Here is a 17395-nt window from a genome sequence, read left to right on the forward strand (position 1 = left end):
AGTCTCCGGTTTGTCATATGTTTCCACAAAGACCTGCTGGCTCAGACTTATGGCTTATAGGCTACTGCAGATGGCGACCGGTTTAAAACAGCGTGCGGGGCCTATCTAATCACACACCATTTGCATATCAACTAGGGCTGCACTGTCATTGATAGGCTGCTGTCACAAACCTGCACTGATCAATACAAGCAGGTTTGTTCATGCAACTCCCGGTGATGCTAATGGTTCAGACTGGATTGTGTGCAAATAATAACGCGTGTGCGAACCGAGTCTATAACAAAACAACGTTGGATACGTTTAAAAACTGGGATCATTAAATGAAGGTGTTTAAATAGATTGACGGTGAATCAGAATATAGTCTGAGTCTTAGTTTTATTTAGTGTTTGCTCAGATTTTGACATGCAACAGAACAATTTATGAAAATTTGATTTATTAAACAGCTTCATTGTTTTTCTGTTGGTCCTTGGAAATGTGGCCCCCTTCAGTCGTTTCCTCCTCAGGCCCAGTGATGTCTTAATTGCCAATCGTGCCAACAAGCTATCAATTCATGTCTGTCCTCGAAACGGTGGCCATAAAAAGCTATGAACGGGCTCAATACACTGCAAAAAAGTACGAAATAAAATACTGTAGCGTTTAAAAATGCACTTCATCAACACCTCATTCAGTATTTAGACGTAGCCAGAAGTAGAAACTGCAGCCGTGTAGGTTCAGCAGACACGATGGGAATTAAATTCAAAAAGGTTTATTTAAAGTCAAAAATGATCGTTTCTGCAAAAGTAAAGGTAACAAAATAAAAATCACTGGAGTCAAGAGAAATCAGCTCAAATCAGTGTCTGGTTTGTAAAAAATAAATAAATAATCAAGCAAACAGTACTAATACAAATAAAAGATGAAAAAGATTGAAACATGACGTCAGTATTTTTTGTAGTGTAGATTAGGCCTATACATATTTACAGCTTTTGCATCATGAGTGAGCGCGACACCTGGCGGCAAATAGGATTTTCTTTTACATTTATGATAAAGCCAACAATGATTTTCAAAATCTGTTTCACCTTAACCCCGACTGGAGCAGCAGCAGAGCAGAAACCGAGGTCAGTGACGTGCGCAGGACTCAAACCCGGCTCGAAAACAGGACAGAAAACTAACAAATAAACCTGGAACCATGTCAGAATCGGGTCCTTGTGGAAAAGTAGCGCGTTACTTTTCTTTTTTGGTCACGCTCCACGAATTGACAGTTTGCTTTTGATCCTATTCTAAAGCATCGCGATATCTTGGCGGATTCTCCAACCCGGTTTAGAACCGAGTCGTCATGTGCTGGTTGGTAAAAACCAAATCAGCTCCATTTACTTTGAGTAAAATCTGGATCATCCTTAGTTTTCTAGGAATAAGTTGCGCTAAACGCGGCGCAGGAAGCTGATGTAGGCTAAACGTATCCGATTGATGGTGGTGATGATTAATAAATAATAAAAAAACAGAACAGCATCTTCTTAGTCTTCCTTTCATGCATGGAGTAATGGCGTTACTGTAACGCGTTACCGCCCGGCACCAGTGCTGCTGGCCCGGGACACCGAGCCTCTTTTCATCTCGACTCCAGTGCACAAACATACAGCTTAATGCGACTAGTGTTCCCCCCTTTCATTGGGCTCACCATGGAGACCAAGTGCTGGGCTCAGAAATGCACTCCCCATCAATGAAGGGAACCGAGTTAACCCGTGAGAAAAAATTGACCCTTTAGCAAAGTACAGCTCAAACCAAAACGACTTCTCCACAGATTCGGGTTAATGTGTGCTAGATGCTCAGTGATGGACTTTGTAGCAGGGAGCTGTCACAGAAAGTGAAGTGACACAGTTCTCAGAGATCAGGTTGTCTGCTGTTAAATTATCGCCTGCGACCACGTCTCTTTTTTTTTTTTTTTTTTTTTTTTGCATTTGCACTTTTTAAGAGAAATCTGTCGTTTTAGTTTGACTTGTTCTGACATCTCCTCCTCCACACGCTGCTTGGAACAGCTCCAAAACACCAAAACACAAGAAACAAATAAAACGAAGAATCAACCGGTCAGCATTCATTAAAATCCAAGCTATTTATAAGCAATCATGAGGCTTGTCTGTCTTGATGAGTGCAGCTGTGGTCGGCAGGTTGCTGCATATAAACTTTAAACAAACTTTGCAGCGGCGAGATCGATTTATATTAAACGATTTCATATTGCACTTGCCTACGCGATCCCTCTGGAGGATTCAACCGAGGAGTCTCTCTCGCTCCCTCTCTCCCCCTCTTTCTCTCTTTCTCTCTCTCTCTCTCCCTCCTTAAAATGTGATTGATTGCACTTTTCTCCGGTGGACATTCACTACAAAACAGCACAGCTTATCCATCTGCCCGCTATTTATATGAAAAGCCAAAAAAACAGGGAAACAGAACAGAGAGAGGAGCTGGGGCGCAAAAGCAAACAACAGCGCGCTTATTGATTTTTACGCATTCTGGATAAAAAGGAAAAAAGGAAGCACGCATTTGCAATTTGGTTGAAAATATAAATTACAACAATTGTGGCTGCATCCCGATGCAGAAGTCGCTGAAATATCCTTTACAGCTGCGGACAGTCTATGAGGAAGCGCGTTGGAGCTACAGTGGAGCAATGCGCGATAAACTCAAACATTCCTCAAGCGTAAAAAGAAATCCGCATAGATAATTGTTGACTTACCTTGTGTCCAAGAAAAGGGGAAATAGCTTCACATTGTTCACAAGGAGCCTGGAAATGTGTATCTCCCTTTCCTACGACTCGGTGCTCCCTAAGATTTTCTTTCCTCTGCCTCAACTGAGCAGGAGCACTCCTCGGCTCCCGCTATTATTTTCACTAAAATATATGAAAATTTATGCAAATGAAAATCAGCACTAACTGTTCGTCTCTTGTTATACTTGGGGATGATTTTTTTTCCTCTCCCCCCTTTCTTTCTTTTTTTGCATACAAAATAAATGAAGTCCCCCAGCAGGGAACTTGGGGACCTTTTTATAATAAGCAAATAAATAATAAACACATCATATATCAGAGAGCAGTGTTTTTGCCGGCGTGCGGTGATTTCGGGGATCATTTCTCAACTGGTTTTTGACTCTGCTTTTCTATACATTAGTATTTTTTTATTCTTTTGAAGGTTGTTATGTGTCAGGAGCCCTCTTCTCTGCATATGTCCCCTTGGTGTCACGTTTCTGCTGGCCGCCTGAGACGCCCTTTCTAGGCGTGCAGTGTGGATTGAACAGCAATAATTTAGACAGAAATCCTCACTGTATATTAATGAATGGAGGGCCCCATGGCTCTGGCCCCTAGCCTGTCTATTCAATGTAAACAAATCCACGAGGCTCCCTCGGTTTTGAGCCCAGTCCAAATTAAATCTACTGGGATGAGATGAAGAGGGAGGAGGGGAGGGGGGGGGGGGGGCGGCACTGGCATCAAGCTCACAACTGCTCCACTGCCTTATATTTGCCCTCAAATCCCTTTTGCAATAAAAACTTTGCGTCATCTTTGATTTGGGAGCTTAGGAGGGAGTGTGTGGGGTTAACGCATGACATGTGGCTGTAACCTATAAACAAAATACAGTTAATCCCATCAGAACAATCACCTGCCGCACGCCTTGTTGAGGCCAGGTGGACTCAGCAGGCTGCAGACGCCCTAAACTCAACCAGTGGCTTCAGTGGGAGCTGTATATCTGGCACTTACTCTGACACCCTTGGGTGCGTCCATAGGCGCAGGGGACCCACACACTAAACAAAGGGGGCATTCATCTCCCGGGTTATGTGGTCATCTTGAGGGGAGGTGCGCTGCATCTCCGGATTTTTCTTTAAGCAGACGTTTCCAGCGCAGCCACCCCGCACGCACAAATCCCCCAAGGACTGCTCAATTTGCCCTTGTTTTGGTTGCCACTTTCTCTTTTCACCGTGCTTCACTGAGGTTGCCTGTGCGCGCCGTTTCCGCATGGAAGCATCCCCGCAACCTTTGTGCGTTAACTCCTGAGGAGCCGAGGCGCAGGGCAGCACCAGTCGGAAATCAAGACACACTTGTTCTGCTAAACACAGAGTGTACCTGCTGCTCTGAGGTGCGTTCAAGTGACATTGATTGGGCTGATTTACTGGGTGCAGAATAGACTTTATTGGCTCGATAAACACCTTATTTGATACATTTGACAGCTTTTAAATAATAATCTCACCACGCGCCTCATCTGCAACCATAACATAACGAGATAAGGCGTGTAGCATTCTTTCTTTTTTTACTCTGAGTGTTTCCTGTGTTTTTATGGGTGGCCCAGAGGGAATTAAACCCCTAACCGTGGCACCATTGATGCTTTATTCTATTACACAATCAGGTCAGGCTACCAGATAATTATAATTGTTGCCAATAGATCTTATAATGTCAAATGCGCGTTTTGAATAAAAGCCCCGCATTAGTCTTGGACACGTTTGTAGCAGCAATAACAGAGGATAAAGCAGAGCATACATCTTATCTTGATAACGTGCATTTATTTGGAAACAGGTGTAGTTATTCTTTAAATACTCTGATGCTGTTTTTTGTAAAAGTTTCTCATGACGATGGTTTGACTCATCACAAACTAGAGGTCACACTTTCTCGACCTCTCCACTCCTGTTGTGTGTTAATATCTCAGTACTATTTACTACCAACTTGTACTCCCCGTTTTGTTTGGACTGCAATTAAAAATCAGCCAATTGGAACAGCCGGAAGGAGGGCTCCTGCGCCCGGAGCAAGGCTGGCGAGACCTGCCAATCACTCTCCGCGTAACCAATCAACGGGGACGCACCGGGTAAATATCCGCGCGTCGTCGGGCTTGGAGGAGGGCGGGACTACACGGGCCTGTCAGGGGGAGAGAGAGAGGGAGAGAGACCGAGAGATATAGAGAGAGAGGTGGAGAGAGAGAACAAGCGAATGAGAGAAGAGGCTTGCAAGCAGCGCCGTACACTGTTATACTGGATTGTACTTCAACGGGAGTTTGCGGTTTGGCAGGTTTATATACATCAAAACAGAACAAAGAGAGAGGCTCTACAGTGCTATAAAAGAAGAGAGAGAAAAGAATAAAGCGAGGGAGAAATCTCGGCGACTGAATTACAAAAGAACTAAGGACACTCTGCTAATGTTTTTCACATCCAAAGGGGACATAAACTGGGACTTTGGACATCGTGGACAATTTGCAAGGCTTTTTGTTTTTTGCGGCCACCAAAAGTTTGTTTGGGACAGCGCTTTTTTTCCAGAATATTTGAATTTTAATGTTCTCAATTTCATCCCAAACTTTCTGAACGGACTGCACATGGTTTCAAAGGGCTTTTGAAAGAAACCTGGAATTGTATTCGTCGATATCGATGCAGAAGTGTTTGAAGTAGAATGCTGTAAATACGTGCGGATTTTATTTAGTTTGCTGCCTCCGCTTTTCAAGCTCTTTTGGCGTTTTTCTTTACGCACGTCCATGGTATTTGCCAAAAACCTACCCATACTTTTAAAGTTTGAATAATTCATGAGATACAATTTGCCTGCTCGAAAGAAGTGACTGTAAAAAGGGAGGGGGGTTATCCACAAACATATTCATAAGGGTTGACGGAATGGCCACCGCGGCTTCCAATCCTTATCTGCCCAGTAATAGCATCTTATCGTCAGGCTCCATCGTGCACTCTGACTCCGGAGGTGGTGGCATGCAGCCGGGCAGTGCTGCGGTTACCTCGGGGTCTGGGGGCTACAGGGGAGACCCCTCGGTCAAGATGGTACAGAGTGACTTTATGCAAGGCGCAATGGCAGCGAGCAACGGGGGACACATGCTGAGCCATGCCCACCAGTGGGTGACATCCCTCCCGCACGCCGCAGCGGCCGCAGCAGCAGCCGCTGTTGCAGCAGCTGAAGCCGGATCGCCTTGGTCGTCGAGTCCCGTCGGGATGACGGGCAGCCCGCAGCAGCAGGACGTGAAAAACTCCGGCAGAGACGATCTGCACACGGGCACCGCGCTGCACCACAGGCCCCCTCACTTAGCCCCCCACCAGACTCACGCCGGGGCTTGGGGGAGCACGACTGCGGCTCACATTAACTCCATATCCGGGGGGCAGCAGCAGCAGCAGTCGCTGATCTACTCCCAACCGGGGGGGTTCACTGTGAACGGGATGCTGAGCCCAGGGAGCCAAAGCCTGGTGCACCCGGGCTTAGTGAGGGGGGACACCCCGGATCTGGACCACGGCAGCCACCACCACCACCATCACCACCAGCATCCGCATCTCCAGCACCACGGCGTCAACAGCCACGACCCGCACTCGGACGACGACACGCCGACCTCGGACGACCTGGAACAGTTCGCCAAGCAGTTCAAACAGCGGAGGATCAAACTGGGCTTTACGCAGGCGGACGTCGGCTTGGCTTTGGGCACACTGTATGGGAACGTTTTCTCTCAGACGACCATTTGCAGATTCGAGGCTCTGCAGCTCAGCTTCAAAAACATGTGCAAGCTCAAGCCTTTGTTAAACAAGTGGCTTGAGGAGGCCGACTCGTCCACCGGCAGCCCCACCAGCATCGACAAGATCGCGGCACAGGGGAGGAAGCGGAAGAAGCGCACATCCATCGAGGTGAGCGTCAAGGGGGCTCTGGAGAGCCACTTCCTAAAATGCCCCAAACCTTCGGCCCAGGAGATCAGCACCCTGGCGGACAACTTGCAGCTGGAGAAAGAGGTGGTTAGAGTGTGGTTTTGCAATAGGAGACAGAAGGAAAAACGGATGACGCCCCCAGGAGTGGCACAGACGCCGGAGGATGTGTACTCTCAGGTCGGCAATGTGAGTGCAGAAACACCGCCCCCCTCCATGGACTGCAAAAGAATGTTCAGTGAAACATAGAACAGCACACAAGAATATTTTATATGAAATTAAACTGAGTAAAAAACACACAGACTATCGGCAAGATAGCCAAACATTTTTGATACTGTGATTGTGAGGGAATATGAATGAGACTCAAATGTGTTATCTATTTTTCACCAGAAAAGAAAAAACAGAAAGTGAGACAAAAAACAAAAACAGCAACCTGTCCCTTTTTCCTCCCAAACCCCCTCAGAAAACGCACCGTTAACCTTCTTCCAGGCCCTCAAATGTCTTAACCTAAAAGGTTCCTTCTGCTTTTTTCTTTCAGGGGCATTTTTTAGTAGATTACTTAAAAGATGCAAGTGAAGCGAGCGACCAGAGGGTGACAACCACAAGTTCATTCCACCAGGTAATTTTGGCGCATTGAAACACACCAAGAGGAAACCAAGTATTGTTTTTATGATTTTTTTCTCTTCCCCCCTCCAAAAAAAAAAAAAATATTCCCCTTCACTATCCTGTGTTTGATTGAAGAAACAAAGGAGCAGGCATTTTGTATATTTAGAAATGGGACTGAACCGCCCCCCCCTCCTCCTCTTTCTGTCCATGCTCAACAATAACAGAGGAAAAACTGCAACAATGTGAAGAAGAGTGACATCCACGAAGCTTCCATCATGATTTACAGCAATTATATTTTCTGAGGTGGACTGCAATGGGCTCATTTACACACACACACACACACTCTCTCTCACAGAAAACACACACACAGGCGGAGTGTTGGGATTTTTCTTATTTTTGCCACGTTGAGGGCCTCATGGAAGAGAAGAGGAGCAGGACTGTCCCCGTCTGATCTCAAAGATCAGCTTCTTTTTTCCTTTAATTATTATTATTATTTAATGGACTCTGACACCGTGAGTGGATTTCTCTCTCTCTCTCTCTCTCTCTCTCTCTTTTTTCAACAAATAGAGCATAAGACATTTGAAAAGACTTCAGTTGCACTTATTTGAGAAAAAAAAATTCTGAAAATCTGTTGCCAAGTGTGACTGAGTGGGTGCTGTGGATATACTATTAATGCTGCCCTTTCTAAGCAGTGTTCTTTGGTAGGTTTTAATAAACAAAACTCTGTAAAGCCGGCAATATAGATCACTAGATCAGATACTGATCTGAGTTATTTACTTTATATTTTTCATCAGAATGACTTGTTTTAATATTTTATTCGGAATACATATGAATTATTCCAAACGGTAATTTATTTTCCCCCAGGAACTTGTGTAAGATGCTTTCCCTTCCTTGTTTTATTTGAATATTATTTTTTCTTATATTTTTTGTTGTTGCCCTTATTTGTTTAATTTTGTATTATTGTTTCTAAAGGAGCACAAATCATCATAAGCTGACATTGACCGTTGTTAGGTAATAAGGGTATATTTTGATGTGATAATTTGATTGTAATTTAATTTCAGTAGTGGTTCCGTACGAGCTGATTGAGACACAATAAATTTCTTAGAATGAAATGCAGTCATCTTTGTGTTTTGACGTTTATATTCTCACCGTGCATGTGGCTGGTTTGTAGAAAGGGAATTAGCCTGGGTGCTGTTTTTGTGCAGCAGCAGCTAATGAAGAAAATGGTGGACTGATTTGTCCCACATGAAGCTGCGTGTTCATGAGAAACTCTGTTAGAATAAAGCAGCTCAGATGTTTCTGCTGCACGATAATACTACGTTTCAAGCTAAAATGTATTTTCTTTATTTACTACAATATAAAGCAGAGCGTATTAATGTCGCCTGTGCCTGAGTTACATCCCCGACTTCTTGTCTAGGCTCAAATAAACGTCCAGCAGCGTCTTTGCCATCCTCCCTATAACTGTATGTGACCATTCAGATGTCACACGGCGGTCAGACGCAGGCCTGCACAATGGCCCGTCTGTTTGTTTACATCTGCTGCCTCTTCAGGCCTTGAGCAAAAAGCAGAAGCTCCAGCCTGAAAACAGGAGAGGCTGGATTTTTAATATGTGCAGAAAAACATGGGAGGAATCTGTAAAATTCACAGGCGTAACACAAACGCGTCCATAGAGGGTCCTGTAGTGTTGACTGCATGTTATGTAATGTTTATGTTGCAGCTTATAGGCTGCACAGTGCATCCCATAATACTGATGAACGCGTGTTTAATGTAATTGTTAGTTTGCTTCATGAGCGCCTGGTTCATCCGCTTCAACAAGAAGCCAACTCCAATCTGCAAAAGAATTAATACACACTAATAGAATTGTTGAATCTGGTTTGAGCTGCGATTTGATGAATGAAACCGACCTCCACACCGACACAGGTGTGTCCAGGTGAGCTGGCATGTTGTGCTAGGATCCGGGGCACTGGGTCACAGAGCTTATTGATTGTGTCTGTCCAACGCTGAGCAGCCCACAGGCTCAGCCTCTGAATACAGTTTGCTGAGGATGAAACGGTGAAGTGCTGTTTGACGTGGAGTGGTGCAGATTAATATCAGGACTGGGGTGTCAGGACTTTTCTCAGGCTCTGAGGGACAAGTGTGTTCCTGAAGGGACTCATAATGCGCCTGTGCAGCCAAGTCAAGCTGCCGTCCTGTTTTATTTTATTAATTATAAATAACAGTGTCTGTGCCTGATGTCTTTTTACAACGGGACTACTTTTCGTTGAGGCTCTGAGAGGACAAACGTGCTCCTGGTTTTCCAACTTTTCTCTTGACTCGTCCAGCTCGCCTATTCAGCAAAACTCACTAAACGTGTCCCCTCGCTGCAGGAATTTGAATTTCGCGGATGATTTCCCATACTAGTTGCTTAGCAACTGAATTCAATGATATAAAGAAGTAGGCATCATTTTTCTTTGTCCCCATTAGTAAAAGTGGCAGCAGAGACACGCTGAAGTCTGGAGCCCGTGTGCCAAAACTTTATGTTTCACGTTTCCTGGAGTGGATTTACACAGCGGTTCACGGCGTTTGGAAATGTTTGGATACTTAAAGATAAAAATCAAGAGTAATTACGAGGCTATTGAAAACAACTTAAGCCTGAGCTGCTCGTTTTGTTGCATTAAAACTTCAAAATACATGACAGGACATAAACGTGTAATCAACACGCTGTATAAAAGACGCCGTGCGCGCACTGTGGCTCTGCTCTGGCCTGATATTGTCTACCTATGCACTTGCTCATTATGCATGCAGCTCCTGTGCTCGTCTGTATAAAATCCAAGGCAAAGTCACATGACGTGCTAAGATAAGCCTTCCATGCTGCCCAACGCACAACACCTTCAGCACAGAGAGAGGTTTCCTCGCTCCCTGCAACAAATCCCATACAACAAACCTGTGCGTTTCCAGTGTGCACGCACGCACAGAGACGCCAGCAGCTCGCACGGCTTCTGCACAAATATCCCAATCTAGAGAGAGATTTTTTTTTTTTTTTTTACTGAGGGCGACACAAAAAGAGTTTCAAATCTCATAATGGGTTTTGATCCGCCTATTCTGCAACAGCTTTCCCTTTTTCATGGGTCTTCAAAACCATGTTGGCAGCAGCATGTTTGTGCGTGTGCGTGCGTGCGTGTGTGTGCGTATGTGTGTGTGTGCACCGATACGTTAAGGCCTTAGGAGCACTTTGCTTTCCCTGCTATTGATTTAGGACGCCAGTGGCCCAACAGGCTCGTCGTGCCCATTCGCTCTAATTAAAGCTGCTCGTTGTCACAGCGCTCTGCTCTTTAAAACAAGACTTCATGCAGCGGGGCCGTGGAGGCAGAAACCCAAACTTTTAATGCCTAATTATTAGTAATATTACATGTGACTTTTCAGCAGCCTGCGCCTTTCAATCAGCCACTGACACTGACACTGACACGAAGCCGATGTTGTAACTAAATAAATCAAACGAATCCATCTCATTACGCAGATTTGCGTTTTACACAAGCGAATAAAAGTCTGAGATATAAGATGATAACATGAAGACTGTGCTGTGTGACTGCACCTTCAGGCCCATTAATGGATTTAATATGTGTTCTATTGGTTTATAGGAGTTGTAAATATAAAGCAGGTTGTTTATGAGGCTGCACTTTAACACATGCACACAGTTAAATTCACTTTTTAATTCTATTTACATTATTTCTACTGTGTCTGTGCTGATGTCTGTTTACAGGGCTACACCAGACTAAACGCATGGCGTTCATACTTTAAATAAACGACACCATAACGTGTGACAGTCCGGGTGTTGTTTTTAGGTGCAGCTCCACCGTGTGCGCCTCTTAAAAAGCAGTCGATGTATAGCAGGTTGGTGTCAGACTCAATCTGACCCGGTGAAAACGAGCAGAAACACAATGGTTCCTCACTCATACTGTATTTACTCCACGTGTCGAGCGCATGAATATGGATTATTCGGAGCTGCTCTCCACAGGGAGCCTTCCTCTTCCACGTCCACATGGATTTATCTGTGCTGCAGGAGAGACGCTCAGAACAGATCCTGGGTTTGACTGTTGACGTTTGATCTTTATTATTACTGTTATTTTGCAGTAAGTACAGCAGCTTCTTTGATTTATTTACCCGCTGTTTGTTTGCTTATCATCGTGGTAACTCCACGAGCGACGTGCAAACGTTTGTTTCACGCTTTAAGGTGAATTCGCCTTTGTTTACATTATGATAAACATCAAATTTAGACTGGAGAATAAATGTTTTTATAAAATTTAATTGTATAATATTTAATTTAGTTGTCCCTGCATGTTAGCACAGATTTAATTGATGTATTTAAATAAAGTAACCATGTATGCAACTGTAAATAATAATAATAATAATAATAATAATAATAATAATAATAATAATAATAATAATAATAATAATAATAATAATAATTGCAGGGCGTCTTAATTAATTAGAATTAAATTCAGGACTTTAGAAATAAATTCATCTAACTGGCCTACGTGTAAATGCAGCTGATCAGCTTTGTGTTGTGGGAAGAAGAAGAAGCAGCAGAAGAAGAAGACGAGGAGGACGTTTTTAAAATATGACGTGACTCTCGGGGGTTTCCTCTCTATAAATTGTGAAGGTCATGGTTTTGTGAGCAGGCAGGATGGATAGGTAGAGGCGGGGTGAATCGAGTCTGAAGGCAGCTCAGCCAAACCGAGGTAATGTGCTCCTGCATCTCATCTGCCAGTCTGCAGCTCAGCCTGGTGCAGTCTGACGTTTGGATTTTATTTCTTTTTTTTCTTTCCAACTGCGAATTTAACGCTTTTAATTCAGCAACACGAAGTCATTTCGTGAGCTTTAATCAACCGTTCAAACACATCTGTAACTGACAAACAGGAAATAGTGGATTATTACTATTATAGGTCATTTGTCATGTGGGTTTTCAAAATAAAGTGAGATTAAACATTTAGATTTCTGCAAAAATCTAATTTTAACATTTAACTGGGCCCCAAAAGAGATCAAATCTAAAATAGTGCTGTAAACAATATGATTTTCTCACAATTTTCGGGTTTTAATTTCACGTATCTAAATAAAATACACGTTTTTTAACTTTCATCATGTTTTACTGTTAATTTTCTACAGACGCGTTGTGATATTAAAATAAGTCAGTAAAAACTTTCATAGCAGCAGGTTTATAAACCTTTATTTGCATCAGCGTGTTGTGACTTTATTGCGTTTAATTCTATATTTATTCCATTTTTCATGCACACTCTGTTTTCTAGTAATAAACTGTGTTTTGTTTGGTGAAGTTTTTTTTTTTACCAGAGAAATAATCGCGGTTGTTTCTGCTGCAGGTCACACACACACACCCCTGCACACACACATATTAAAAAGTAGTATCAAATGAATCAGGTGTGTGTGTTTATGGATGTAAACGTCGTGTGCGCTTTGGTTTGGTCACTAATTCGTCCCAGTTCTTCACTGAGACCGTTGTTGTGTTTTCTACTGAAGGAAAAGTTGCAGCAGTGATGAACTGAACCCCTCTCACACTCGACATGAATGTTTGCATTAGCTTCATTTGCTGCTTGCACATTGTTCTGCTCGGAAATTAATTGGTCAGAAAATAAAACTATTTGTTTGTTGCAGCAGTGACAATAAAAAAAACTGCTTTAAATAGTAGAATCACAGTACATTCGTTAAAACCACTTTATTGATGTAGTTTTCTCTTAATTACACGATTTAAATAATTAACTATACTATTACTAACTTTTAATATGTCTCCACAGTAAAATCCTCCCATGTGCTACATATCTAACCCAGATACAGTCACAGTGAAACACTTCTCCCCGGCTTCCCTGACCTTACAGCGCCACCCAGTGGCCGTTTAACTCCACAGTCCAAACTCTTCCGTCTTTATCTCCATTAAAATCAATTGCCTGAATCAAAGTTAATTATTAAAGATGACATTTTGATGATGGGCGGACTGGGAAGGGTTTGAGTTTTGCAAAAGTCTGGAGCCACTTTATGTGTTTTTAAGCTTCAGTGTGTCGTTTTATTACTTTACACTGAAAATGTTCAGAGATTTACAGGAAGATGTTTTGTCCAAGACTGAAATTATTAACTGTGTTAAATTAGAATTTCAGCTTCATTTCGACTCACAGGCACATTGTTTTTATCTATCTTCATATATCTTTATTTATAGTGTTTATTTCTGGTTAATTTCCAAAATGTTGCTCTTCTTTTCTTTTCTTTTTTTATAATTTCAAGTCTTTTAAACCTGTTTTAACTGCAGGAACAAGACATTGGTGCAGATGCTGAGAAAGTTGTAGATAATTGGAACATTGCTGTATATGACGCTGGTTTATTACATCCCTGCACGGACTTTGGTTAAGATTTCCCCTGAGATTTCTGATGAGAATATATTCTAGTGTAAAAAAGTGTTTTTGTGTTTCTTTGTGTTCCTGGTCTGCTGCTGTACGTCCTTATGTTGGAGGACATGCAAGTGAAGTTATTGTTCCCGTGCATGTTGTTGCTTTAAAGAGCCTCCACAATGTGAATATTAACCACATATGTGCTTAGTGAGTTTGGATTTTCCAGATAAATTAAGATATGTTTAAAAAAAAGTCACTGTTTAAAAACTGATTTAATTGTCTGTAAATGCACAAACGCTCATGAAAAGTTTCCTCACACAGCAGCTTCATGCTATTTTTACCATCTTAACTGGCTTACTGCTGATCTCCTGCACTTTTTATGCCGTTTTTTTTGCGTGAAACCTACCCCATGTGCTTGTTTCAACATGTTTTATTCAGCCTCACACATGCAGCATCTTGTTTCAGGGTTAAACACGTGCTGATGATCCCCATAAAAGCCCGCTACACCCCGCTTTATTGGTTGCTGTGGAGACGAGGAAGCTAGTTAGTGATCTTTCACATCTTCTCTCGTTGTTTATTCGCATGCCACGATGACAGACAGCTTTTCAGTTGGTGCACACGGGTTAGAAAAGCACTGTACAAAAGCTGTGATACCTTTTGAGGATTACTGAGAGTAAGGCCACCTTGTTGATGCTGATGAGCCACTCTCACACTGTTACTGCTGTAAGGTGGCATCTTGTGGAGTCTTACATTCATTCATTTAGTAACATAAGTGCAAAGACATGACAAAGTTTTCTCTGTGTTATTCTGAGCTGTATATCTGGCACATTGTTAGATGCATTTTCTGTTTAAAACCTTGTTTAAACAAGATGTTTTCACCAAAGGCTTCAGTGGAAACACTCAATCTTCCTTCACACACTTTTTCAGGACCTAGTGCCACGAGTGGCATCTGTCAGTTAAGTCATCTTTGAACAGATTGCCTGGTGATACTATGTGCAGCCTGTGGTGTAACAACTTTGAGGTCCCTACCCATAATCCCTCTCAACAGAGAAACTGAACCCAGCTCCACCCCGCATCCAGCCGGACCCGCGTCTCGCAGCGAGCAGCTCCTCTGCTTCCAAAGCCTCGTGCCAAAAAGCTGGTCGGCATTTCAAAGGACTCCGAACATTCGTGGAGTCTGACGCCCACAGCCGCCGCCGGGCCGGTGCCAACAAACCATGTTTGTGTCGACTCTGAGAATCGTACAGAGAGAAGGATTCAGAAGCTGCCAAGTAATGACTTTCTTACCCTCGAAATGTAGAAAAGATTCTCCAAAGACATGCCAGAACTTTCTGCTCATGAGCACAAACAGCACAGGACGAGATTGTGAGGCAGATGGTTTTTGCAGTTTAGGATTTGAGGTAATGCTTTTGGGGACATTTTTGGCATTTTTCAGTTTGCTGTTGAGTTTGATTTCAGGATTGTTGAGTTTTAACAACACCTGAGCTCAATTAGATCTGAATCTGTTTCCTTTGCAGTGGACGAACGCTCCCTCAGCCACATTAAAGCATAGGTGTATTTACAAAGCAGTGTATGTATATTAATGTTCCTCACTGAGCGCCTGCACAGTAGATTGTGTGTGTGTGTGTGTGTGTGTGTGTGTGTGTGTGTGTGTGTGTGTGTGTGTGTGTGTGTGTGTGTCCTGTCCAAAGCAGAGTCCCTGGTGATGACGAATCTCCGCAGCAGACGGATCGATGGTCAGGGACAGAGACAGGGGTCGGTTGGTCCTCAGGGGTCCAGCGGTGACATCTCCTGCTGCAGCTCCCCGGCCGGCCGCCAGCTCAGGTCAGCTATTCCAGCAGGCCGTTCTCTCTGGCAGCAGTTACCAAGGTGACAGCATGTCAGCCGAGGCCCACACGGCGGCCAAGGGCGGGAGAGGGAGGAGAGAAGCGGTGGGTAGAGCTCAGGGAGCCTGATGCATCACCAGCTCTGATGGGTTTGTCAATATTGCTTAGATCCAGGGGGAGGTGAGAACGCCATGACACACACTGGGCCCCTCCTGAGAGCCAGGATCAACACACACACACACACACACACACACACACACACACACACACACACACACACACATTAAGTCTCAAACATGCAACAAAGACAAAACTTCATATCCATTTACTTACAATTATTATTTTTGATACTTAAGAGACAGATTCATTTCCAGGGGACCTAACCTTAACTAAAGCTACTACATGTCCAACCCCAAACCAAACCCCATTTGATTTTCAATCATTTTTAAGTGTTCTGTTATTTATCCAATAGCTTAAATAAACGGGAAGAGTTGTGAAGAGTTTAGCATAAGGCTTCATAAAGGGTTAAAAATGCTGTTTGTGAATGTATGTAAAGTGGTTTTCTGTTTGTTTGACCCCTGATAAATCGAAACTACGTTGCTTGAATGAGAAGAAAAGTGCAAATGTGTGCAGCTCTCCTCATTCAACATATCAAGAGTTCAGGGCTGCCTGCACCTGCACAAACGTGAGGGTTGAGGTGCTTCTTCATTTGATATTAGGATTTTGTACGTTGTATGTAAAACATGGCATTTTGGCTCATAAACTCTCATCATACTGTACACACACAACATTAGAGGCACATGTGTTGTGATATATGGTCACATCTTATGTGTCTTTGTGTATGATAAATATAGATAATACAATAATAAAATCATACAATAAACACACATATCCCCCACATGAATCATTCATCACATACATATGTATGTGGTGTTTAGAAGTTTAGGACTTTCACAGCAAATGGATAAAAACAATTTTTCAGGCTTTTTATGATTCTGTATTTCTTTACAGAACAATAAAGAGATACCATCCGGGTTGTGGGACGTCCCTAAGAATTTTTTCGGCTCTGCTGAGACAGCGGGAGGTTAGGGTGCAGCCGATGGCTGTCTGTGCCGTTCTTATTATCCCTGTGTAGAGCTACGGCTACAGTGTCGTACTGTGATACAGTATGTGAGGACGCTTTCTATCATGGAGCTGTAGAAAGAAGTCATCAGCTGTTGTTCCACCTGATTTTTCCACAGGACCCTGAGGAAATGGAGTTGAGACATCTTGGTTTCCCAGGTGAGATCTTGGCTAATGTGCACTCCCAGGAATTTGAAGGAGGAAACCCTCTCCACGCAGTCCCCCTTGATATAAAGTGGGGCAGGTTCTCTTCTATGTCTTCGGAAGTCCAGTACCACCTCCTTTGTCCTGCTGGTGTTTAGCTGTAGATTGTTTGCTGAGCACCATGTGGACGACTTCCAGACCTCTTCTCTGTGTGCTCCTTTTAAGACAAATCACATTATATCCACTCAGATTCATTTCTTACTTACTTACCCAGACCTCATTCATAACCACTACATGCCTGACTCCACTCTAACCCTAAAATTAAGCGTACCATAAGTTCAACCAAAAACCGAGCATGTGTCACAACCCCAGACTGTACAGGTTTTGAGTACGTAGTGTGTCGAACAAAAAGTGACTCAGCCGTCTGTATGTACACTAAAGAGTATACAACACTGCACGTACACGAGTGTCCCATAAATCAATGCACAAAGGAAACAGAGGTTTGTGCAAATATGCCAAACATGTAAATGAATTGCAAATGTTGGTGAGTCAGCTCCAGAAAAACCTCAGCAAACAAAGCATAAAATGTTAAATATTTGGAAAATTGTTTTACTTTTTTATCAGATTCATTGGTCATTCTTTAGTTGATGCTGAACATCATCGTTTCCTGTCAATTGTTTTGTATACTAACTAGTATATACTGCACATATCATA

The 17395-nt window shown here is 43.1% G+C and overlaps 1 protein-coding gene across 1 annotated transcript; it reads left to right on the forward strand.

Annotated features, from left to right (window-relative positions):
- Positions 1 to 4937: 4937 nt before the first annotated feature.
- pou3f3b (POU class 3 homeobox 3b) lies at positions 4938 to 8330 on the forward strand. The gene is made up of 3 exons (XM_026361265.1): positions 4938 to 6801; positions 7151 to 7231; positions 7443 to 8330. The coding sequence occupies exons 1-3, from the start codon at positions 5593 to 5595 to the stop codon at positions 7518 to 7520; spliced, it is 1368 nt and encodes a 455-aa protein (XP_026217050.1). The 5' UTR covers positions 4938 to 5592; the 3' UTR covers positions 7521 to 8330.
- The last annotated feature ends 9065 nt before the right edge of the window (positions 8331 to 17395 follow it).

The sequence above is a fragment of the Anabas testudineus genome, chromosome 2, assembly GCF_900324465.2.
Source record: "Anabas testudineus chromosome 2, fAnaTes1.2, whole genome shotgun sequence".
Lineage (NCBI taxonomy): Eukaryota > Metazoa > Chordata > Actinopteri > Anabantiformes > Anabantidae > Anabas > Anabas testudineus.